General features: G+C 40.8%; 1 protein-coding gene and 1 long non-coding RNA gene across 2 annotated transcripts; one reads left to right on the top strand and one right to left on the bottom strand.

Annotated features, from left to right (window-relative positions):
- Positions 1-1215: 1215 nt before the first annotated feature.
- On the top strand, positions 1216-3975 carry irf1b (interferon regulatory factor 1b). The gene is made up of 9 exons (XM_079487265.1): positions 1216-1458; positions 1736-1827; positions 1946-2045; positions 2138-2349; positions 2462-2543; positions 2627-2746; positions 2862-2896; positions 3063-3189; positions 3286-3975. The coding sequence occupies exons 2-9, from the start codon at positions 1741-1743 to the stop codon at positions 3417-3419; spliced, it is 897 nt and encodes a 298-aa protein (XP_079343391.1). The 5' UTR covers positions 1216-1458; positions 1736-1740; the 3' UTR covers positions 3420-3975.
- Positions 3976-4964: 989 nt separating this feature from the next.
- LOC306911012 lies at positions 4965-23744 on the bottom strand. Its single transcript, XR_013788224.1, has 5 exons — positions 23623-23744; positions 7737-11840; positions 7546-7610; positions 7337-7405; positions 4965-5278 (listed from the first exon to the last, which is right to left on the bottom strand). It is a non-coding gene; the product is annotated as an uncharacterized lncRNA (long non-coding RNA).
- Positions 23745-24209: the final 465 nt, after the last annotated feature.

Genomic DNA, 24209 nt, shown 5'->3' with positions numbered 1-24209 from the left:
TCAAACTAAATTAAAATCTAAAGATTATACTTTCACAGGATATTATTATTATATTATTCACAGAGTATACTCACTACACCTCTCTTATATGCTGAAACAACGCAAAACATAGGTATATTGAATTTGTGATAGGATAAAAAAACATTCCCCCATGTTGTGTCCCCCACTTCTCAAAGCAAAGTTACACCCTTGCATCACTGTTTGTAAAGAAACCCTGCACGTCATATATATATATATATATATGTAGGCTACAGTATGGATAAGTGGTCTTCCAGGGGAACATCACTGGAAAATCTTTGGGAAAACCCTGGAATTTACAGAGCAGAAACTCCGAAGGAAAATACCTCCTCGGCATAGGACACTCCCACCGGGACGCACCTCCTCCGCGCGTGACACGCCTCCTCCGCATGGGACACGCTTCCCACGGGACACGCCCCCTACATCAAAATAATATACGGTTGAAATATGGTTCTGTGTTTCTTTTCTTCTGGGCTATTTTAATGATTGGTCAATGCAAAAGTTTTGTGGCTGTAGAGCAGACAAAAACGTGCCATCATGTGTTTGAAGCGCGTAACGCGCACACGTGTAGAAGGGCTGCACACACCGCGCATTATAACTACCCACATTACTAACTGTTCACGACTAACTTTCAGCAAAACCAACCATCTGAAATCTATCTGACGACCGTCACAGATCCAGTCACTCCTGTTTCTTCGAAACGCTCTCTTTTACAGGAAAGCATTTCTGATAACACACGCCATCTACCGGTGAAGACACGGCACGTTTCCCGGAAAGCTACTGACTTCTCTTTCGAAGGCTTTACTTTAAAATATGTGATTGAATGTTCTGACATTCTTACTGAAATAGTCATTAAACACACAGGACAGGTTAGGATAGATATGTAGCGCTGACGCCCAGCAGTGCATTTGTATACTGTAAGAATGTAAATAAATATATAACATGTACAGGTTTTATTGTACTTGCATGCAGATTCCATTTCATTCAATGACCAACGTAACAACACTTGCACGTAAAATAAAACACATGATCATATTTATATTTATTACATAATGCATCTGTGTAAATATCAGGTCATGTGGCACGTGAATCGATTGGCTGTGTTTGCTGGTGTCGTCCTATATAATGTTGATATGATTCTTGGGGTATTGGGGCGTGTTTTCTTCCGCATGTAGTCGGTCTATCTCTTAACAGCATGATTTCTCGGAAATCAGCCCGTCGAAAGCAGCCGACGCTCCGTCCCCGCGCATGCGCATTACGCCACTTCTTTCGGAAAAACCCGGCACGGAGTATAAAGAGCGCGCTAGACGCTCATCGGTACAGTAAACGCGAGTGAACTTTGACAGAAGCAAAGCTGAACTCCTTAAGGATTTAAGCCTTTACAGGAACTATTGCACGTGTTCTTCATTTCTCTATTTGGATACAAACTCGGATTATACTGTGAGTTTCATATAAAGATTCTTATCTACTTAGTAAGAAACGCACTTTCAACGAAAAGCTCATTTGTCGCATGCAAGAATGAAAGCACGGAGTTTTATTTAGTGCATAATTGTACGTTTGCAGCGTTTTTGGTCTAAAGCAGATCTACACTTTAGTCATATTATTCTGTGCAGGGAAACGACGTGAATAAATAAATAAATGCATGCGTTTCCTGGGGTTGCGCTTCACATGTGCAGTGACATGAAATCAAATGTTTTTGTATGTTATTGTGCTGCAGACATCATGCCTGTGTCCCGAATGCGCATGCGACCCTGGCTGGAGGATAAAATTGAATCCAACACAATCGCTGGACTCATGTGGGTCGAAAAGGTAACTTCGAGTGTTATGTATAGGCTATTATATATATATATATATATATTGAGTGTGAATGAGCTGCTATAGAAATGTCTTACATGTGAAGTGCTAAGCGTTCCTGGATGTTTTTCAGGACCAAATGATGTTCTCAATCCCATGGAAACACGCCGCTCGCCACGGCTGGGAGGTGGACAAAGATGCGTGTTTGTTCAAGCAATGGGCCATCCACACAGGTGAGACATTGCACATTCACACGCTTACGGCGCAAGACAGGAAACAAGCTGCTGATCAACTTTAACTTGAACTGTTGACCTTGGATTGTCAGGTAAATTCAAGGAAGGAGTGACCCAGCCTGACCCCAAAACATGGAAAGCCAATTTCCGCTGTGCCATGAACTCTCTACCAGACATCGAAGAGGTGAAGGACAAAAGCGTCAACAAAGGCTGCGGCGCCGTGAGGGTCTACCGCATGCTGCCTGCCGTCACCAAAAAGAAAGACAAGAGATCAAAGATGCGAGACGGCAGAAGGCGGGCGAAGGTGAGGATAGAGTGTGTGCATTTCATTCCTATCCGTGTGCTGCCGTTCCAAAGACATGTACTAGCAGTAGCACGCAAGGAGTTAAACGCTCTGTGTTCCATTGCTTTTTCAGACTGTGTCGTCAAAGGTCAAAATGCAGGACATGGATGACAGAATTACCCAGGAAAACACTATCGACAGCACTGAACATCTAAGTAAGAGCTTTTATCCTCAAGATTTGATGTTTACGAAGATTCAATGTGCGCAGAAAATTCATGTTTTCCCTTTTGCCTTGCAGGCCCCACCAGCACTAGCGTTGACGTCCCTGAGATGTCTGGGTTTGAAGTCGAAATTGGCCCCGACAGCACGAACGATATATACATAAGCAAGTTTCAGGTGTCACCAGTGCACGAGACAGGTAATAAAAGCCCCTTGTTGCTTCTGCATGCAATAAATGAGCGAATGGTTTCGTCATCAGCAACGTAACTCTACAGATAGCCAGGTATTCATTGCGTCTTCTCTTTGACCCACAGACTTCGGGGAAGATGCAAATGAAGCCATCATTGAGGTGAGTTGACACTTCATCCTTTTCATTGTGCCTTATTCATTGACAGGAATACCCCATTGTAGCATATCTCAAAAAGCCTGTCATGGGCAGAAATGTTCTTACTGTTAGCCTCGAAAAGAACAAGCAAAACTCAGTCGCTCACAAGTTACGTGTTTTGCTTTTCCAGATCACACGGCAATTGGAACGCGATAGTTCGCAGTGGCTACAAAATTTCCATGGAAAGGGGTTCCTGGCCAATGAAGGAGCCACAACAGAGTCTCTCAGTCCAGAGAGCCAGTGGAGCGAAAGCTCAGGTAAATGGCAAGATTAGACACGACATTCGTAGTCGCATTCCAAACAAACGTAGACGTAGGTCAGTTTGACTCAATGTGTTTTTTTTCTTTCTTTAGAAGAAGAGCTTGAATTTCGCTTATACACAGAACTGAACTCGGGCCTGCCTGAAGTCTCAGACATGTGCACCTACACGGAGATGTGGAACAGCAGCAGCTCCATGCCACATCAGCCGCTCATGTGTTCTCTCTGAGAGCCGTGGGCCAATGAACTCTTTTTTTCTCACCTCAGACTCCATCTTGTAGACATTTCGCTCATGGACTCAGTTCAAATCTACCTTGTACCTCAGTCAGACTTCAAGGGGAGGCGGAAGTCTAGATCCATTGGATTGCATCCACCTGGACATTTTTCAGACAAGCTTCTTGTCTGTGCTTCACTTTAGGTGCTCGAGGCCACAATCCCTAATTCCAGTCAGATATGTGTTATTTTGTGTCATTGTTGTCAAATCGGGTCTTTTGCTTTTAATAGATTCAGCCTTTTTTCTTGCAATCTCTGACTTCTGTAACGTTGTCATGTCCTTCCTAAAATAGATAGCAAATGTCTTTTTAAATTAGGGATTGTGGATTTAATGCAAGTTTTCTCATCAAATGTGAATTTGTCAGATTCCGTTACATGTTCATGTCAGGGGTTCTGACACATTATGCATGTAAACATATAGCATTCATCAAATGAAGCTGTTGAATTATGGAATGGGGTTTTAACTGTACATAATGTAAATATTTATTTTGTAATAAAAATATAAAACATTATTTAGCTGTTTTTCAAAATGCTTTGGGAGATTTGCGCTTATGAGGAAATACAGTATGCAGCCTGTATGTGACCCTGGAGTAGCACGGGTATATTTGTAGCAATAGCCAACATACATTGTATGGGTCAAAGTTGTCCATTTTTCTTTTAAAGCCCAAACTCATTAGGATATTAAGTAAAGATCACATTCCATGAAGATATTTTGTTAAGCTTAGAAAATCAGCTTCCGGGTTCATCTACTCTCCACGTCATTACAGCTGTTAGCCAATAGAGATTGTTAAACAAACCTGTTTCCTCATAGCAACAGCGCCTATGAAGGACAACTTCAAAGGCTATTTTCTACTAACTTACTAGTCAAGTCAGTTTAACTTTATTTATAGAGTTTTAACAGTTGGTAAAAATTGGTTACAAGGCGGCTGTAGATGAAACATATTGACTATAAGCAAAACATTTAAGTAAAAACAAAAAAGGTGAAGACACACAATATGCACACTCACTAACACACACGAATGCGCACACAGACACAGCGGTTCTCACTAGAAGCACACATTTAAGATTAAGGAGAGAGAAACCCAGGACAAATATTAAACATATATAAATTCCTACGTATATGCAATATTAATTAAGTAAAACTTTTAAATTATAAAGCACCCCCTCGGCCAGGCAAACAGTATGCAAACGGTGGAGAGGAACCCAAAACTACCAGAAAAAAAACTCAGACCTCACCAGGGGATTCCAGTTCCCCTCTTGCAAAACCTGCAGCCGCTGCACAAGCTCGACAGTGCTAACGTGCAGTACTAATGCAGTGGAATTCATTTGATCCATTCCAAAAGATTTGAAACACTTGAACTTGAATAACTTTTGACTCGGCTTGGCTCTCCTGACCCTGAATCATTCTGTTTCATGATATTAAACATCCTCATTTAATTGTTGTGACATTCTCATCGAAACAGTGTGTTTTGTTGAATTCAAAGAAGGCGACTTTTTATTTAGAAAATCATTTTATTTTTTGTTTTGTCAAGACTGACAACAGAGCATTAAACAACAGTGAACAGAGTTATTATTATTTAAATGAAGCCGCATTGACAATGAGCAAATGTGTAATAAAGAATAGGAATTCTTATAAGACATCATGGGATATTCAAAGCAAGGGAGGTGTTTCTTTTACAAATGACTTGTGCATGTCACTAGGTCCAAGGCGATACTGTCTTGTTATTGTTGTCTTAATGGTAAATGACTTAACCTTGTTTTCATAGGTCCGTAGGTTTTGCACAATTGACGTCACCCTTTATGATACAGCGTTCTCTGCAACACAAAGCAAAGGAAGAATTATGATCATAACAAACTTCCAAAATAGTTTCTTCAGATCTGAGTTATATTGACTGATGAGATTTGTGTAAAATCACCTGTCTTTTGATATAGAGCATTTACTGTAAAAGGTGCGGCCGACACTGTCTGTGACCTGCAATGCTCCCCTGTTATCTCTATAGTGGTTATGTTTTCATTGTTCTAATTCCCTCTCAGCTGCATACACACTGAAGCATATCATATAAAACAGCCTAAAAGCGTTCCCTCAAAGCCTTCACAGAGGAAATTTTCATCTTGAGGAAATACATTCTCATTACACGCCGTTCAGTACCTGAATGACAGCATTCCGCAAAAAAGTCAAACCACAAACATATCACTCAACGTGAAAATATTTCACTAGTTGCTGTTCCAGAGAAAAAAGAAATTCCTAAGGCACAATAACAGGAACTACAAATAACTAACTGCAGTATTTTAAACTCAAACATATTTTCACCAATAACTAGCACTTAGATAACTTGCTTTTATAATGTACGCAGGTCACTTCAGGTTGTCATTTCTTTTTCTATTTATATTCACGTCTTTACATTTACATGACTTTGAATACATTGACAGCGAGGAAACTGTGATGCTGTAGGCTGATGTTTGTTTATGTGCGTGTGTGTTTGGGTGTGTTTGCTGGCCTGGCCTACATTATGGAGACAAACATTTACAAAACAGAATTAATCAAGGGTGTAACTATTGATTGAGAAGTGGGGAGACACAAAATGGGGGAAAATGTTTTGATTTGAATCCTTTCACAAATTCAATATACCTATGTTTGGATTGTTTAAATCGATTAAAGCATGAAACCAAAAGGTGTTTTTATTGTGTAGCAAAAGTTGCATTTTCCCCCTTCATGAACATCAAGTATTGACTGAGAACGGAGGAAAACCTGAATCTGCGATCGGAAGGAGCCGAACCGGATGATTTTCTAAAATGCTTAGCGAGGTTAAATGTACCTAAACAACGACCAGAGAAGCCCACGTTTCTGTCAAGCCTGGTCATAAACACTAGCTGCTTTTAAAACAATGTCCATATTAAACGCAAAAAGTAATAAATCAGACGTTACGCGTTTCTTACCCATAGAAGTCCATTATAAGGAAACAGCTTAACATAGCCTACCGAGACAACAACCACGTAAAAACAAAGTTTTTATTAAATTCAAATCAAAACCACGTGATTGAAAACAATCTTTCAGTGATCTAGTTTTCGTGTGCACGCGACACAGGCAGACTCTCTGTATCCAGCTCGGCCCTAGTACTACTCATTTACAAATAACAGATGATTTTCATTGCATGCAGTCTTTTAAAGATCAATTCACATTACATTCACATTTGAATCCAAAGCGACTTATGTTATACCGTTTCCTTGCGGTCTGATATTTGAAATAATCATCCCTCTACATAAGATTTGACGTTATGTATGAACCATAATATCAAAATTCATAAATGTAAATTTGTAACAGTTATTACAAGTCCAAATTGTGGTTTATAAGGGTCAATGTGCTTTTTGAATATGTTATGATGTAACTTAATGAAATTCTCATTGGAGGCCTGCCGTCATGGGTTGGCGAATCAATTACAATTCGCTATCAGAAATGGAAAAGAAAATGAATCGCATACTTGAAATAAAAATTTCAATTCCACTTATCAATTCCTGTATGCATGCTTTCAGAAACGTCCTTATGGAAATGAACCATATTTTTACTATTGTAAGGAATGCTTTGAGTCGGTAAGATCTGTTTGCAGCTTTATTAATTGAAAGCAAACAATCAGAAGACTTTGAAACGCAAAGGGTGATCAGATACACAGGCGTTGAGGTTCAGGCCAGGCCAGGGCTGGACTGGGATAAAAAAAGGGCCCTGGCATTTTTGCTCAGACCGGCCCACCACAATCGGTCGGACACAACCAACCAGTACACCATCCTTGCGGTCCCTGTAGATATGCATATCTACTTTTCCATTCCCAAAAACCCCTACAAAGCTGAGAACTAAGTGCCATGGACCAGTGTACTCACTCTCTCTTGACTGACTCCGTGGTGACCAAAGGTGGCAGTGGAGTAGGGCCTACACAAAATGAGGGCAGCCTGAGAGAGAGAGAGAGAGAGAGAGAGAGAGAGAGAAAGAGAGAGACGAGAATGATAACTGAATGAGCAAAATGATCCCCATACAAGTATCTTTAATATATAACAATGTAGAGAGATGGTTGCACATATTTTATACTTACTTAGTGGAAATGGCTCCATGGTGCTCTGAACATCAAAGACAACGAACTACAAACGTGAGGGCATCCTGAGATAGAGAGAGAGAGAGAGAGAGAGAGAGAGAGAGAGAGAGAGAGAGAGAGAGAGAATAACGAGTCACATTTCAGTCTACAATATTATGAATATTTTTATAATATCAATAATCTCAACTCACCTTACAATAACAGCAGTTTCCTCAGTAGCTTGCTCTTCTCTGCAACTCTGTCAATTACAATGTGCTCCATGTTATAAAAGCTAGTTAACATTAGAATAATCAGCCGAAGTTGCAATTGAATAAGTTAACTCTGCTAATCTAGCTACAAAAACAATGCAAAATAGCTTATGCTGTGTTATTTGACTTTAAATTACTGAGTGGCTAGTGCAGTAGGTGACAATCTGACAGACATTATAATAGCGACAACGATTATGTTGTCTTACTATAATATTCATTAATTTAGGTAAATCATCATCTTCGTCGTGGCCCAACCAGGCCCACACACTGTGATGTCACCGTCCGGAGCAGAAGGTGGCAGTAATGCACCAAAAAGCTGTTTACCGTAAAACACGAAGAAGTCACCCTGTATGGTGGTGGAGTCACTTACTGGACCAGGATAGGTGATCCTTAGCCGTTTGTTTTTCCGATATGAGCTTGTCTTCAGAAATGTTTGGTAATATGTAACGTTAGCTTGTGTGGACGCTACCGCACTACTTGATCAACAAAAGAGCTTCGCTACGGAAAAGCTATTTGATTCAGAAAACAGCGACGTTACCACCACGCTACTGAAAAATGTAGTTAAGCTAGTAGTGTCACTGCTTGTAGCGCCCAACACTGCTTGGAAACTGAAGCTACAGCACTTAACATGTCGGTTATTTTTGCACATGTTGAGGCATCAACCTCTAGAATTTGTATTTGTTTGGCCCGCAACTTCTCCGCACCCCCCTTGCGCTTTTGTTTCTCCATCCTTAATCCACAGATTTCTGGCTCTGACCCACTGACTGCATTTGACACAAGAAACCGAGGGGGGGGGTTGGAGCCCTAACCCTAAGAGATGATTGGGCCAGCCCAGTGTCAGTATGGATAATGAACCAATGGGCCGCTGTCCCTGCTTTATGGGCCGGTCGTTGGCAAATAATTTTTTTTTTTTATATCAACCGGCCCCCAAGTGCGTCGGCCCACCGGGCATTTGCCCGGTATGCCAGATTACCAGTCCAGCCCTGGGCCAGGCTGAGAATCATCTGAGTTCAGTAAACAGTCCAGGATCAAGGCTGTCAGAGAGAGATCGATAGCCAGGGTATAGTCCAAAGTCAAGGTAGCCAGACAAATGGTTGGTAGTCGCAAACAGACCGGGATCTAAACCAGAGCGATAACACGTAGATAATGCTCAGTAAGTTAGCAGGACAAAACGATACTTTGCACTGAGTGAAGGTTGGAAGCAGATTATATACAAGAGTAAATGAGGTGCAGGTGTATAAGCAATCGGTGCTGAACAGGTCTGTGTGTTTAATCGTGATGAGCTGCTTGGTGGGTAAAGTAATAGTCTGGAATTGGTTAATACTCAGGAGACGGCTCTCTATGTGGGTGTGAGGCAGGTGATGTAAACAACTATAGTAAGTTTCAGCGTAGTATTTGCTGTAAAAAAGCAAATTTACAATAGTTTTATTATAGTAACTACAGTTTATCCATGATGTAGCTGGTAATACAAATTGTAATAAATCAGACAAAACATTGCTTTATGTATATATACACAAAACGGTGCTCATAAATATATATATTTTTGCAAACCAGTCAATAAAAGACCTTACAGGTCGATATCTTAATGTTTCGCTGTGGAATCGATAAGAAGCGAAATCAGAGAAAGTGTTTGACTGTACCTTGGCAAACTGTTTTGCAAGATTTGAAAATGTGATGGGATACAGTGGCATGTTCCTAGTAATATAACACATCGGTCTGGGCAAAGATGCATGACGTCAAACACCAAATCATGTTCATGCAGTAACATCACACAGCCCTGCTGTGGCCGTCAGAGATTCAACATACTACTGGAAGCAGAAAGTGACCATTGTCCTGCGAGCGGCAAATCTCGGCGATGTGTGAGGACACCTGGAGTTCTCCTGCACCTCCCTTGTCAGCTTTTTACTACTGCTGGAACCCACACAATGCCCTGAAGACCACGAAGCCCAGACACTCCTACAACAGATCTAATGGTGGGAATCAATCACTGATATAAAGATCTTTTTGTGCATGTATTCGACCCACTGGGCTTCCAGTGATCTTTCAGTGATGCTGTGCTGATGACAGAGAGAAGATTCACAGGTTCACGTCGCGTGGTCATGATTCACATTCTGCGCTGAATCTCTCACCCTGAAGATGTTTTTAGATGTTGTTTGCATCGCCCGGACTCTTTCATGCAGATGACATCTATGGCATATCTGCCGTTCTTGTCTTAGAAACTATTCCGCTCATTGACGTTGTTGTTATCTTGTCACTCTGCTTCAGCTGGTTGGCTGTGTTTCTATTCAACTCTTTGTCACGGCATCTGCATGTCAAGCTTTACGTTTTTTAGGCTCAGGGCAGATCAAAAACGCATCTGAGAGTGATTATGAGCTCAACTAGCCAGTCGAGCAGCCACACGTAAGCACAAGTCTAACCACAATGCCAATGGTTTTCTTTACTATTGATGTGTACTGAAGTGCTTTTATAATCTGCAAGGCTTCAAAAAACTTGTAAAGGTGGTTGACGTAACAACTGGTAAATCTCAAGAGTATAAAAACATTAGGGTGCACATTTACATGCACAACCTGAAACAATGTACATTAACCATAGGAAGATACCGATCTGACAAATCTCATGTAACTGTGGTTTTCTTGTGTAGCTGGGACTTTGGTGTGCATGCAAACACTGATTCTTTGTGCGTTTGATCGAGATGTTGTCAATGAACATGTTGTGACAGTTTCTCGTATCACATTATCTCAGATACTCTTCTCTCTCTCTCTCTCTCTCTCAGTCTTCAGCTCACTTCCCCTTGCTTTCCTGTCCAACTGTCCACAGGATGAATAAGCCCACAAAGCGTAAAGCTGTTCTCAGCTAGGCAAAAGAGGAACATTATTGCTTATTCGACACATTTAATAAGATCGCATTATTATGTGTTGATAATGTAATATTGAATACATTTAAACTTTTTGTGACAGTAAAAACATTGTGTCAGTATATAGACATTGTCATCACCGTAAAGTTTAATAATCCTTTTGGATTGACCAGGTTATGCACTTCCTCATTTGCCATCGAAGCTTCAGTCAGTAAGAACAACAAAACCTAAAAGTACCGTCATGACCACCTTCAGTTCAGAGCGAGACCAATGTGAGACTTTATCTCTCCATGTGTCATGTGAGTGCTTCAGGGTTCTTTCCAAACCACATTTACCTAATCATATACAGACACACAATGTTTATGTGCGATTCTTCAACATTTTTACGCTCCCTAGAATGATGTTAAAGATTTAGTTTATTTATCAAATGTAATAGTAAATGAAACATAATAGCATTTTTATGTGCTATACAGTATATACACATATAGATCATAATACCGTTTTATGCTGTATAATTTATATACTGTATTTGTTTTCAAGATAAGCATATATTTGTTTGTTATGTAAATGATATGTGATATGTTAGTGTGAAAATCACAAAAATTCCTTTCTATGTTATAAGAGCATACTGCATACTGTCATATTACTTGTCATATTTCTTTTTTTCATTCAAAATAAAATGACTGTTAGGATGTAAGGATTAAGAATAAAAAAGTGATTCATATCTCATGTTATTACCATTACGCTGTAAAAATAAACCATATCAAATTATACCAAAATGCATTGGTTGACAGGCCAGATCTTAATTGTGAAGTATGTTTAAACAAAACATGAAGAAGTTTCATTTTGAATTGTTTCAAACAGTCAAATCTGTCCTTTACTGTATATAGTTATTTTTTAAGTTTTAACATGACAGATGCTCATAGTTTTCTGTGAGTCATTAAGGTAGATCTGTAGGCCAGGCTGCCGTCATCTTTTGCTTTTTATAAATATGTTGTTGTTTATCTCTTTTACAGTGAGAACGGAAAGAGCAAGTCTTGGCAACACCATTAGTGAGTCAGTCGATCACAGTGGTATCTCCCTAACAGTCCGTTAGAAGCCGCTGGTGGCAGGGCCAGATTAACACTTCACTCTCCCTGGGCAACAATATTCAAGGGCCCCATCAGCACAACCCCAGGATCTCCATGAACTGGCTGAAAATACAGAATAAATAACAGTAATACAGTCAATATACTCAATATTTCAATAACTAACTGACATCAAATGCATTTTGATGTAAAGATGTGCAAATGTTCTTCGAACTACAAATGCACCACTATGTTCTCTTGTTAAGACCACTCAGTCATTATGTTATGAAAACAAAACACATCGGCATCAGTATAATCTGGCAAAATTGACCCACTACATTTTCACAAAAAATAAATAAGCAACGACTTTCAAAGCATCCAATATTTATTTAACAACGCCTCCAAACACGAATGCATAGAATTGATAGCGCCATCACAGAGGAAGTTCACAGACAAGACACAAACAAAAATCTATTGAATCCATCTCCTAGAATCAAGTAGCATTTTGGTCCTCAGCTCATTTTAAACAGAAATCACCCTGTCACCTCAGAATTCAATAGGACTATCAAGTTATAGCGCAATATAAACATTTTGAAATCTGCTGTTTTCTCGCAACAACAATGAACAAACAAAATTAACAGCATTTTCATGGAGCCACCACAAGGAAAAAATGTATCAAATGCAGTATCATCTGCTCCTAAACTCTTTTGAACTTGTTTTAAAACAGAAAACAACCTGTCACATCACAGTTCAACAAGACAGGCAAGGGTTAAACATTTTACTGCAATATAATTGAAAATAATCTGGCAAAATACACAATTTGAATCCTAAATAATGGGGAAGAGCATGTTTAAATTTGAAATGCTTGATTTCATTTGGCAAACACATTTTACACGAGCATTTTGTAGAGCGGTTCAGATGGCGGTTAGACTCGAGACCCATCACACAACATAAAGTCCAGGCCCGGCCTCTCTTGTCATACACTCCTGTCGCTCGTCATTTTATGCTCCCGAAGCTCCTCCGTGAGAGATGCGAGACCGGTGCACGAACAACTGACGCTCGCTATCACTCACATTCCTGGCCTCGCCCCTTTCCCTGACAGCTCTCGTCCCGCCCTGCACGCCACATACCCCCATCGCACCTCGCAGGCCGTGGGTACTACCGAGACTGCGCTCTGGGCTCTCGTCCGGCCCTGCTCACCACAGTCACGCCTAGGCAAAATCAAATATTACAGAGCATCTTGTAATATTGATTAGGGATTGATTGTGGGTTCAACAGGGATCACACATACTAATAAACAGTATACAGTACCTTCAATTCACTGTAAGTCACTCTTCTGAAGTGTCTGCCAAATGCATTGTTATATTACTTTTATTATAATACGTTTTGTTTAATTTAGTAATGGGGAAATGAAAACTCACACTTACACACACTCTCAAACACTCTCTCTCACACACGCACACAGAAACAAACACAAACATACATAATGGAGGCTCAGACATTAAGAGGACACGATAAGGTTACACAGAAGCTAAAGTTTCCACAATATTATAAGCCCTGGGTCCAGTGGACCAGAACATCCTGTATGTAATATAAATGTGTAGGGGGGGTGTATAGTGTGAGGTCATTGGAATCTTTGGATCCTGATATATTGTATGTTCTTCACAGAAAGTAAGTCACGGCCAATGAGTTTGAAAAAATAATTCATTGTATCATTTTTCTTTCGATAAAAAAGGAAAACGGGTCCCACAGACCCGAACACCATACATTTTAGTGTTTGGCAGACGCTTTTATCGAAAGCGACTTCCATTGTGTTCTACTATACACTTCTTTCTGAGTATGTGCAATCGCTTGGATCAAACCCATGGCCTTGGTGTTGCTATTGACACACTCTGACCACTGAGCTACAGGAAAGCCATACTAGGGTTTATAGGCTAGTCAATCTATACACAAGTCTGTCTTATACACAGATCGGGGGAAGGACAATTTACAGTCTTCAGTTCACCTAACCAGCATGTCTTTGGGCTGTGGGAGGAAACCTGAGCACCCGGAGTAAACCATGCTTACACAGGGAGAACATCCACGCAGAAAGGCTTCCTGTCTCAGCGGGACCTTCTTGCAGTGAGGAAACAGTGCTAACCGCTGAGACACTGTGCCGCCCCGTTTTGTATATGATATGTTCATCTTTAAGAAAAGTGCAAGATTATGGCTCGACCGTTTGCAGTACTATAGCAGAGAACACAGTAAGCTACAGGCCAATTTCTACTTGTTCCACGATGGGGATGCTGCCGACTGAGATGTTTCAAAGTCACATTACTGACATTTGTACTGTATATTAAAACCTCATGAGTCAGTTATCCGGAGTACATAAACAATAGGGACACACTGAGTACTTGATTTAAGTTGCCTGCAAAGGATGTGGTAAGAAAATGTTGATGTGACTGATGAACTGTCACCCTGCCCTTCCTCGACACATTCAGGGCAACAGGTTACTTCTGCTGTATTTTTTGCTTCAACTGAAATCTGATCTGAAAGTATTTGGCTTTAATTCGGCTATAATCTCAGAGTCAGTACAGAATAGATAACAGCTGTAAGGTTTGTAAACCTCCAATGAGTATTGTAACATGGTTCCATAAAAGGAAGGAAGGAGGCGGGAACCGTTTGTTAATAAAATAAACAAACCTCATGGTGGACTGCCGGCCACACAAACATAATAAAACACAACATAAAGTCCAGGCCTGGTCCTCTCTCTTCATACCCTCCTGTCGCTCGTCCTATTATGCTCCCGGAGCTCCTCCATGAGAGATGCGAGACCGGTGCAACGCACTCGCGTTACCCGCCTCGACCGTTCCCCCACGGCTATCGTCCTGCCTTGCTTGTTACAAGTATATGTGCAAAATAATATTTCAGCGTAAATTCACATTTTATTTCTTGCATTATGATCCCAGTACATAAGTGCAATTTAGTGACTTACATTCTCACCATTAACTAGCTGCTTATTGGCTTTTTATTAGTAGCATAAATTATTGACTTTTGACTTTTCTACATCCTATAATCCTACCCAAAACCTAAACCTTGGTTTCAAGATGTCGAACGTGATTTTTCTAAAACACTGCATCAACACTTTTAATTCAGTAAAAACAAGGTGTGACATGTTTAAAGGCATTCATTTTGAATCTTTTACACAAAGTTACAGCTTAACACAATTTTGATTTTTTTTACAAAAAGGCCTTAAAAAGTCTTATTAAAACTGTTAATCCCAAAGCATGTTTTGCTGAAAAAAGAAAAGCCCATGCAAGTTTTTACATAATAAGAAATTAATGAACTATTATATAGAAAAATATACTATACTATTACTTTTTAAAATATTTTTTAAACTACCTGTATCAGTGATGAGATTGAAAAAAAGTTGTGCTCACAGTGTGCCAAGAAACTAATAAGCTTTTAACTAAAAATATATAAAGTAAGACGTTTGAATCCTACTGGTAAACACAAAGGAAGATATTTTGAAGAATGTTGTTAACTGGACCCCGTTCACTTGCTTTGGTTTTGTGTCCATACAACAGAAGTCAATGGGGTCCAGTGCTGTTTGGTTACCAACTTTCTTCAAAATATCTTCTTTTGTGTTCTGCGGAAGAAAGAAAGTCATACAGGTTTAAAATGACAAGAGGATATACAGGAGTAAATGATGACAGAATTTTCATTTTGGGGTGAATTATCACTTTAATGTAAATCTCTTGTGTGTGTGTTAAACGGTCTTGTAACAGTGGATGAGAATATCAGTCATGAACACTTATTTTTTTCCACTGTTGCTTAGCTCTTCATTCATTAATATTATACGCGAATGACATTTTTAAATGACATTTATAGTGGTACTGAGACTTTTAACAATTAAAGAAATAAATAACATAAATAATGACAATAGTTACATTGTGCAAGATTTAGGACGCATTCATGTTTATTATAATTGTTTGGATACAATATTAGCATCACATTTCACATTCACTAAACCTTTCACACCTGATGGCACCCTTCATTACCCATTAAGAATGAAACAAAGACAACTTCTTGATATTGGCAAACAGAGAGATCAGGCTTTTTGTAAAGTGACGGCAACACTTTAAATCTCATTTTAGGATGCAGTGACTGAGTATGCATACAGCGGTAGCCTAGTACTTTCAGTTGAATGAATAACAAATAACAGCATATCCCGTCCTCATTCCTCAAGTCCTGAGACTTTAAACACCAAAGTGCTAAGTGCATTGACAGAAAAAGCGTGCACTTGTGTACTTTTTAAAGAATCGGGAAGACAAGACATGACAGATGCATGACAGATCACACAAGGCCAAAGTTTAGCAACACTTTATTTTCTTCATTTTTCCAATCTTATGGACAATAAAGAGGAATTCAATACTGCGAACAATACTGGCAGAACGTTTGTTATTAGGAAAGCGTTGGCTCATCTGAACCGTCTCACCGAGCAACAGTTTTGATAGTAAACAAGGAAAGGAAAGTAGTCCTTCAAGTTTAGTTACTCTTTCATTCACGCAAGCAAGCATTCTTCACGTCTATTGTTTACCTTGGCAATGGAGCCTCAAGGCACAACTAGCCTACATACATCTGGTTATCAGTAAACCCTTTGACATCTTGACAGCACACGGGTATGATAGAGTGGGGTTTCTACAACATATTACCACTTCACATGCCTAGTTTCATTTTGACTCAGATGAATCTCAGAGACCATATCAATCGACAATGAGGTCTGATGTCTAAAGGAACGTGTGGTATTAGACATGTGACTGCATTTAGATCAACTGACGGTGCGTTTCACTTAAAGATATAGTTCACCCAAAATACAAATAAATTCATTTGTTCTGATGGACACAGAGAAAGACATTCGGAAGATTTAAATTTTTTCACTCAACTATGTACTTGGTCGACCGATATAACTTTAATATATATTTATCCATTTAATATATATTATAACACATTTTGAGTAGTGGCATCACTGCGTAAATATCATAAAGTAAAAAGGATCTCTAAATAGCACAGGTAACTTCTAATGACAAGAACAACAACAATATACACAGCAAACACCGAAACATCAATCATTTTAATCATTTTAACCAAAGCAAGTTGGGAACTTTCAAAAAATGGAATTGTTTGTTGATATTACACAGTTTGGCAAGTTGGTCAAACTTCTTGACGTGGGGTACAGTCATTGTCATAATACAGCCTTATTTCAAAATGGATTCAATTAATTATTTTCCTCAGAATTCTACAAACAAAACCCCATAATGACAACGTGAAAGAAGTTTGTTTGAAATCTTGGCGAATTTCTTAAAAATAAAAAACGAAAAAAGCACATGTACATAAGTATTCACAACCTTTGCAATGACACTCAAAATTGAGCTCAGGTGCCTCCTTTTAACAGTGCATGTCAGAGCACAAACCAAGCCATGAAGTCCAAGGAATTGACTGTAGACCGCCAAGACAGGATTGTATCTAGGCACAGATCTGGGGAAGGGTACAGAACAATGTCTGCAGCATTGAAGGTCCCAATGAGCACAGTGGCCTCCATCATCTGACTCTTCCTAGAGCTGCCGCCCGGCCAAACTGAGCGATCGGGGGAGAAGGGCCTTAGTTACCATCGGGTTCTTGGTCACCTCCCTGACTCTGATAGAGCTCCAGCATGTCTCTGTGGAGAGAGGAGAACCTTCCAGAAGAACAACCATCTCTGCAGCGCTCCACCAACAGGCCTGTATAGCAGACCGAAGCCACTCCTCAGTAAAAGGAACATGACAGCCCACCTGGAGTTTGCCAAAAGGAACCTGAAGGACTCTCAGACCATGAGAAACAAATTATCTGGTCTGATGAAACATAGATTGAACTCTTTGGCATGAATGGCAAGCGTCATGTCTGGAGGAAACCAGGCACCGCTCATCACCTGGCCAATACCATGCCTACGGGGAAGCATGGTGGTGGCAGCATCATGCTGTGGGTATGTTTTTCAGTGGCAGGAAATGGGAGACTAGTCAGGATCGAGGAAAAGCTGAATGGAGCAATATACAGGGAGATCCTCGATGAAAACCTGCTCTGGATGTCAGACTGGGGCGAAGGTTTATCTTCCAACAGGACAATGACCCTAAGCACACAGCCAAGATTACAAAGGAGTGGGTACAGGACAACTCTGTGAATTTCCTTGAGTGGCCCAGCCGGAGCCCAGACTTGAACCCGATTGAACATCTCTTGTGAGATCTGAAAATGTCTGTGCACTGACGCTCCCCATCCAACCTGATGGAGCTTGAGAGATCTTGCAAAGACGAATGGGAGAAACTGCCCAAAAATAGGTGGCATCATACTCAAAAAGACTTGAGGCTGTAATGGTGTCAAGGGTGCTTCAATGAGCAAAGGCTGTGTACTTTTATACATGTGCTTTTTGTCGTTTTTTATTTTTGATAAATTTGTCTACTCATTTCTGTCATCATAAACTGTGTTTACATAAAAAAGTGTATATGTAAATTAATAACCATAAGAGCCACAATTCCCTCCTGCCATGTCATGACCTACACACACACATTTTCAACATTAAGGTCCAAGTAAAGCCTTTTCCAAAGCGTTTTGTGCAGCACATCATTGTGATGTAAAATCTTCTGACACAAAAAGATAAACTTCTGAAGAAGCTATTTCATTGAAATATTTCAACAAAGCAGAATGCATGAAGAATATAAGGTCAATAATAATGTACAGTAGACATTTAGGTGAAAACGCTGTTGGAAAGTATTTGTTTGTGGCCGACGAGGAGGAGTCAGCTGACAGTAGCATGCTGAACAGGGCAGCTTGGATTTCTTGTAAATCACGTGACTTTTTACTCCAGCAGCAATACTGGTGCATGACCAGGCCGAGGCGCCGTTGAGGGGAAATGCAGGCATTTACAAGAAATCCTCCCTGTGTCAGTGGAATTCACCCAGCTTCCCTGGATGCCATAATTGAACCCCACCTACATGTTGAATACTTGTTAGCCTGTTCATAAAAACATCAACCTTATGTCCTTATGTCACTCAACCTGCAAGCCAAACCAGAAAATCTCTATAAATATACAGAAATGAATGCCACCTTCGCATATATATATATATATATATATATATATACTGTCTTGCAAGCCAACCCACATGAAAAGTGATTTTATTAGTACGCTCAAAAAACAACATTTGCCTGTAGTAAATACTATAGCTTAGACTAAGCGGGAAGCTGCATAGTGATCTGAACATGCTGTAGTTTAATAGACGTTATATCACTGTGATCATTGCGGTGAACTCTTTAGCATCTGTGCTGTTGATATATTGCATTTACAACAGTTGATGTAATGTTGAGGACTGAGCCTCAACTGCAGATTTATATAATACAAAGGAAGTGCGGTGAGAACGGCAGCCGTTCAAAACAAGTTTCAGCAGACTAAACGCTTCATGCCTGAGATAATGTCATGCTATTTTCTCTGGCAAAGGAAAGCTGATCAATTTTGACCTAATATTTCCAGCAGACTGCTGCAGAATCACGACTAAGACAGGTAGAAAATCTGGGATCGCATGCAAACTACAGCCTAACAAAGCCCTGAATCATGCAAACCTCAACTCACTTAAAAAAGCTGTTTGTTTTTTAGAAGAGTAGGAAAAACAAGGTCAGAGGAGACTGTGATTTGCCTAAAAGATCAACAAGTGCCCTGAAAGGTGTGCAGAAGTGGGTGGATAATCTAGTTTTATAGTGATATAAACCCCAACTGAACTTACAGTAAGGCTGTAAGGGTTACTTGGATTTGATCCAAGAAGAAAATAAAACTTGTTATGGAACATTTATGGATCATTAAGACTGTATAATACAGAATGTGCTGTCGTTTGGATGCATTTTGATTTGCTGTGGTGTTTGTTTAAATTCATGTTTGAAATACGTTTATTGTGTAAAATCAGTCTCTTAATGTTGTCGCTTTCAGTGTCTTTTGGAACATAATCCCCACAGTTTCCCTGAACCCTTCGTTGTACAGAGAATAGCAAATAGATATCACTGTAAAATACCTATTCCTTTTAGAAACATGCAGGTTATCTGTCTGTATACTAGTGTGATGCACTTTTTATTAAAGCACGTTAACAGTTAGATTTAGAAATAAGGGAATACCTGACCAAATTACCCTCGTTTTGAAAGCTCCTACATAACAGGTTCCTGTTATCTGAAAATATTGGTCACACATGGACAGAGAGACAAACAGCTTGCTTAAAGAGACACTACAGCACACAGGCGCCCTCTGCTGGAGGCACTGTTACACATAACATAATAACACTTAATAGAAATGTTTCCCTTTGACTTCACATATTTACTTAATTGTAGGTATTGCCAGAAGTAGGTTGGCTCAGAAACAGTGGCTATACAACTAGATATTAGTTCAGTGATTCACAAGAACGCTGTTTTCATTTTATACAGTAAATGTTTGACTTTGTAAAGAAAAATTCAGACACTGCGATTATCTGAACAGCCTAACATTCCTTTTTCTCCACTTTCTGTAGAGTAATAACAAATTAGATTATTTTATCTTAGTTATTATAAGGATTTTGAGTTTTTTTTAGACACACTGCTATTATTTTGAACACTCAACGTACTACGTAACCCCTTGTTATATTGTTTCCGGATTCGTTTTTTGGCTTTTAGATTTGTTGTTTGTTTTGCGATTTGTTGTTTTGTCTCTCTGTGCCTCTCTGTCTCTCTCTCTGGGTCTCTGTCTCTCTCTCCCCCTTGTTTCTCTCTGTCTCTCTCTCTCTGTGTGTCTCTCTGTGTCTCTCTGTGTCTCTCTCTCTGTGTATCTGTCTCTCTCCCCCCCTTGTTTCTCTCTGTCTCTCTCTCTCTCTCTGTGTCTCTCTGTGTGTCTCTCTGTGTCTCTCTGTGTCTCAGTCTCTCTCTCCCCCTAGTTTCTCTCTGTCTCTCTCTCTCTGTGTCTCTCTGTGTCTCTCTGTGTTTCTCTGTGTCTCTCTCTGTGTCTCTGTCTCTCTCTTCCCCTTGTTTCTCTCTGTCTCTCTCTCTCTGTGTGTCTCTCTGTGTCTCTCTGTGTCTCTCTCTGTGTCTCTATGTGTCTCTCTGTGTCTCTCTGTGTTTCTCTGTCTCTCTCTCTGGGTCTCTGTCTCTCTCTCCCCCTTGTTTCTCTCTGTCTCTCTCTCTCTGTGTGTCTCTCTGTGTCTCTCTGTGTCTCTCTCTCTGTGTATCTGTCTCTCTCCCCCCCTTGTTTCTCTCTGTCTCTCTCTCTCTCTCTGTGTCTCTCTGTGTGTCTCTCTGTGTCTCTCTGTGTTTCTCTGTGTCTCTCTCTGTGTCTCAGTCTCTCTCTCCCCCTAGTTTCTCTCTGTCTCTCTCTCTCTGTGTCTCTCTGTGTCTCTCTGTGTTTCTCTGTGTCTCTCTCTGTGTCTCTGTCTCTCTCTTCCCCTTGTTTCTCTCTGTCTCTCTCTCTCTGTGTGTCTCTCTGTGTCTCTCTGTGTCTCTCTCTGTGTCTCTGTCTCTCTCTCCCCCTTGTTTCTCTCTGTCTCTCTCTCTCTCTCTGTGTCTCTCTGTGTCTCTCTGTTGTCTCTCTGTGTCTCTCTGTGTTTCTCTGTGTCTCTCTCTGTGTCTCTGTCTCTCTCTCCCCCTTGTTTCTCTCTGTCTCTCTCTCTCTCTGTGTCTCTCTGTGTCTCACTGTTGTCTCTCTGTGTCTCTCTGTGTCTCTCTGTGTCTCGCTCTGTGTCTCTGTCTCTCTCTCCCCCTTGTTTCTCTCTGTCTCTCTCTCTCTGTGTGTCTCTCTGTGTCTCTCTGTGTGTCTCTCTGTGTCTCTCTGTGTTTCTCTGTGTCTCTATCTGTGTCTCTGTCTCTCTCTCCCCCTTGTTTCTCTCTGTCTCTCTCTCTCTGTGTGTCTCTGTGTCTCTCTGTGTCTCTCTGTGTGTCTCTATGTGTCTCTCTGTGTTTCTCTGTGTCTCTCTCTGTGTCTCTGTCTCTCTCTCCCCCTTGTTTCTCTCTGTCTCTCTCTCTCTGTGTGTCACTCTGTGTCTCTCTGTGTGTCTCTCTGTGTCTCTCTGTGTTTCTCTGTGTCTCTCTCTGTGTCTCTGTCTCTCTCTCCCCCTTGTTTCTCTCTGTCTCTCTCTCTCTGTGTGTCTCTCTATGTGTCTCTCTGTTGTCTCTCTGTGTCTCTCTGTGTTTCTCTGTGTCTCTCTCTGTGTCTCTCTGTCTCTCTCTCTCTGTGTCTCTCTGTGTCTCTGTCTCTCTATGTCTCTCTGTGTCTCTCTGTGTCTCTCTGTGTCTCTGTGTCTCTCTCTGTGTCTCTCTGTCTCTCTCTCTCTCTCTGTGTCTCGCTGTGTCTCGCTGTGTCTCTGTGTCTCTATGTCTCTGTCTCTCTGTGTCTCTCTGTGTCTCTGTCTCTCTATGTCTCTCTGTGTCTCTCTATGTCTCTCTGTGTCTCTGTCTCTCTGTGTCTCTCTGTTTCTCTCTGTGTCTCTCTCTGTCTCTCTCTCTCTGTGTCTCTCTGTGTCTCTCCCTGTGCCTCTCTGTGTCTCTCTCTGTGTCTCTGTCTCTCTCTCCCCCTTGTTTCTCTCTTTGTCTCTCTGTGTCTCTCTGTGTCTCTCTGTGTGTCTCTCTGTCTCTCTGTGTGTCTAGCTGTGTCTCTCTGTCTCTCTGTGTGTCTCTCTGTGTCTCTCTGTATCCCTGTGTCTCCCTGTGTCTCTCTGTGTCTCTCTCTCTCTGTGTCTCTGTCTCTCTGTGTCTCTCTCTCTGTGTCTCTCTGTGTCTCTGTCTCTCTCTCCCCCTTGTTTCTCTCTTTGTCTCTCTGTGTCTCCCTGTCTCTCTGTGTGTCTAGCTGTGTCTCTCTGTGTCTCTCTGTCTCACTGTCTCTCTGTGTCTCTGTGTCTCTCTATGTCTCTTTGTGTCTCTCTCTGTGTCTCTCTGTGTGTCTCTCTGTCTCTCTGTGTGTCTAGCTTTGTCTCTCTGTGTCTCTGTGTGTCTAGCTGTGTCTCTCTGTGTCTCTCTGTCTCCCTGTCTCTCTGTGTCTCTCTATGTCTCTCTGTGTCTCTCTGTATCTCTGTCACTCTCTGTGTCTCTGTCTCTCTCTCCCCCTGGTTTCTCTCTGTGTCTCTCTATGTCTCTCTGTGTCTCTCTGTATCTCTGTCTCTCTCTGTGTCTTGTCTCTCTCTCCCCCTTGTTTCTCTCTGTGTCTCTCAATGTCTCTCTGTATCTCTGTCTCTCTCTGTGTCTCTGTCTCTTTCTCTCTCTCCCCCTTGTTTCTCTCTGTCTCTCTCTCTGTGTCTCTGTCTCTCTCTCCCCCTTGTTTCTCTCTGTCTCTCTCTCTCTGTGTCTCTGTCTCTATGTCTCTGTCTCTCTCTTTATCTCTGTGAGATTAGACTGACATCTTGTGGTCGATCATAACAACTACAACAGTGCAAAACGATGCCAACAAACACCATCGATACATCACTTCGTCGACAAAATTAGTGGAGGGCCGATATCGGCTCCGAAATTCTAGATCACCATTAATACAGTTAAGGTTACGTGCTCATAAAATCTGTGCGTGATATATTGCAATGATATCAGGATGGCAAACTTCGCTGCCACACACACGCGCACGCACGCACGCAAACACAAAGCGGTTTTAAACGCTTTCACTTTCTCATTCGCCAAAAGCACATCGTGTGAAAATCTCCATCCCAAACCTTATTTTGAGGTACATTTAATGCAGTGACGACACAATACATTTAAAAACACATTTTTTTTATCGCTCTCATTTTAGCGAGTTATTACGAAAGCATCATGGGCGATATGGAGGATCACCATCAAGACTTCTGATGTCTGTACCGTAAACACGACAAGAAACGTTTAACTGTACGATCAAAGTTTGAGACGTGTCATCGCTTACCTGAAAGTCGATTTTAAGCCATAATCCACAGAATAAAGATGATTTGTGAAGCGAGTGTGATAGCGTGTGATGCGCAGATGCGCAGATGTGCTGTGTTCTGTTCTTTTACTTTCACTTTAACTGCGAGGGAGGATTACGTGTGCATGGCACCGACACACTCACAGAGGATGAGACTGTTTGACCTTTTTTATACACATGTAAATGAAGGGAATGGACTAGATTTTTTGCCTCAACAGTCAGGTGGACCCATTCTGCACATTTATTTCAAGGTCTGGGAAGCACCAGGGGTGCATTTGTAATACTTTAGTCAGTTAATAAAAAGACAACATGTAGTTTTAAAGGATTCATTTCGTGTCTATCCTTGAACCACTTAACTAATCAAGGTTGATATAGAAAGAAATTGCTGCAAAGTAGGTCCTGCCTTCTTTTTATACTTAAAATCCACAGACCCTTTAATTTATGTAATAAATACGACATCGCTCTTTCTAATGCTCACATCTTCCCTGTGTCAACATGAGAGGACACGCGTTGTCTCAGCCGACGACATCTTTTTGTACTCTGTTTGCAACCATCGTGTTTCGGGATTG

The sequence above is a fragment of the Barbatula barbatula genome (genome assembly GCF_947034865.1).
Source record: "Barbatula barbatula genome assembly, chromosome: 22".
In the NCBI taxonomy this organism is placed as follows: Eukaryota; Metazoa; Chordata; class Actinopteri; order Cypriniformes; family Nemacheilidae; genus Barbatula; species Barbatula barbatula.
The sequence above is the reverse complement of the archived record's forward strand: the minus strand, read 5'-3'. Positions and strand labels throughout refer to the sequence as shown.

What these genes read in the sequence shown, in the direction of transcription:
- irf1b (XM_079487265.1), top strand. Translation starts at nt 1,741, where the DNA reads ATGCCTGTGTCCCGAATGCGCATGCGACCCTGGCTGGAGGATAAAATT. An exon ending in ACGGCAGAAGGCGGGCGAAG is followed by an intron (nt 2,350 to 2,461) that starts GTGAGGATAGAG and finishes TTGCTTTTTCAG; the next exon opens with ACTGTGTCGTCAAAGGTCAA. An exon ending in CAAATGAAGCCATCATTGAG is followed by an intron (nt 2,897 to 3,062) that starts GTGAGTTGACAC and finishes TTGCTTTTCCAG; the next exon opens with ATCACACGGCAATTGGAACG.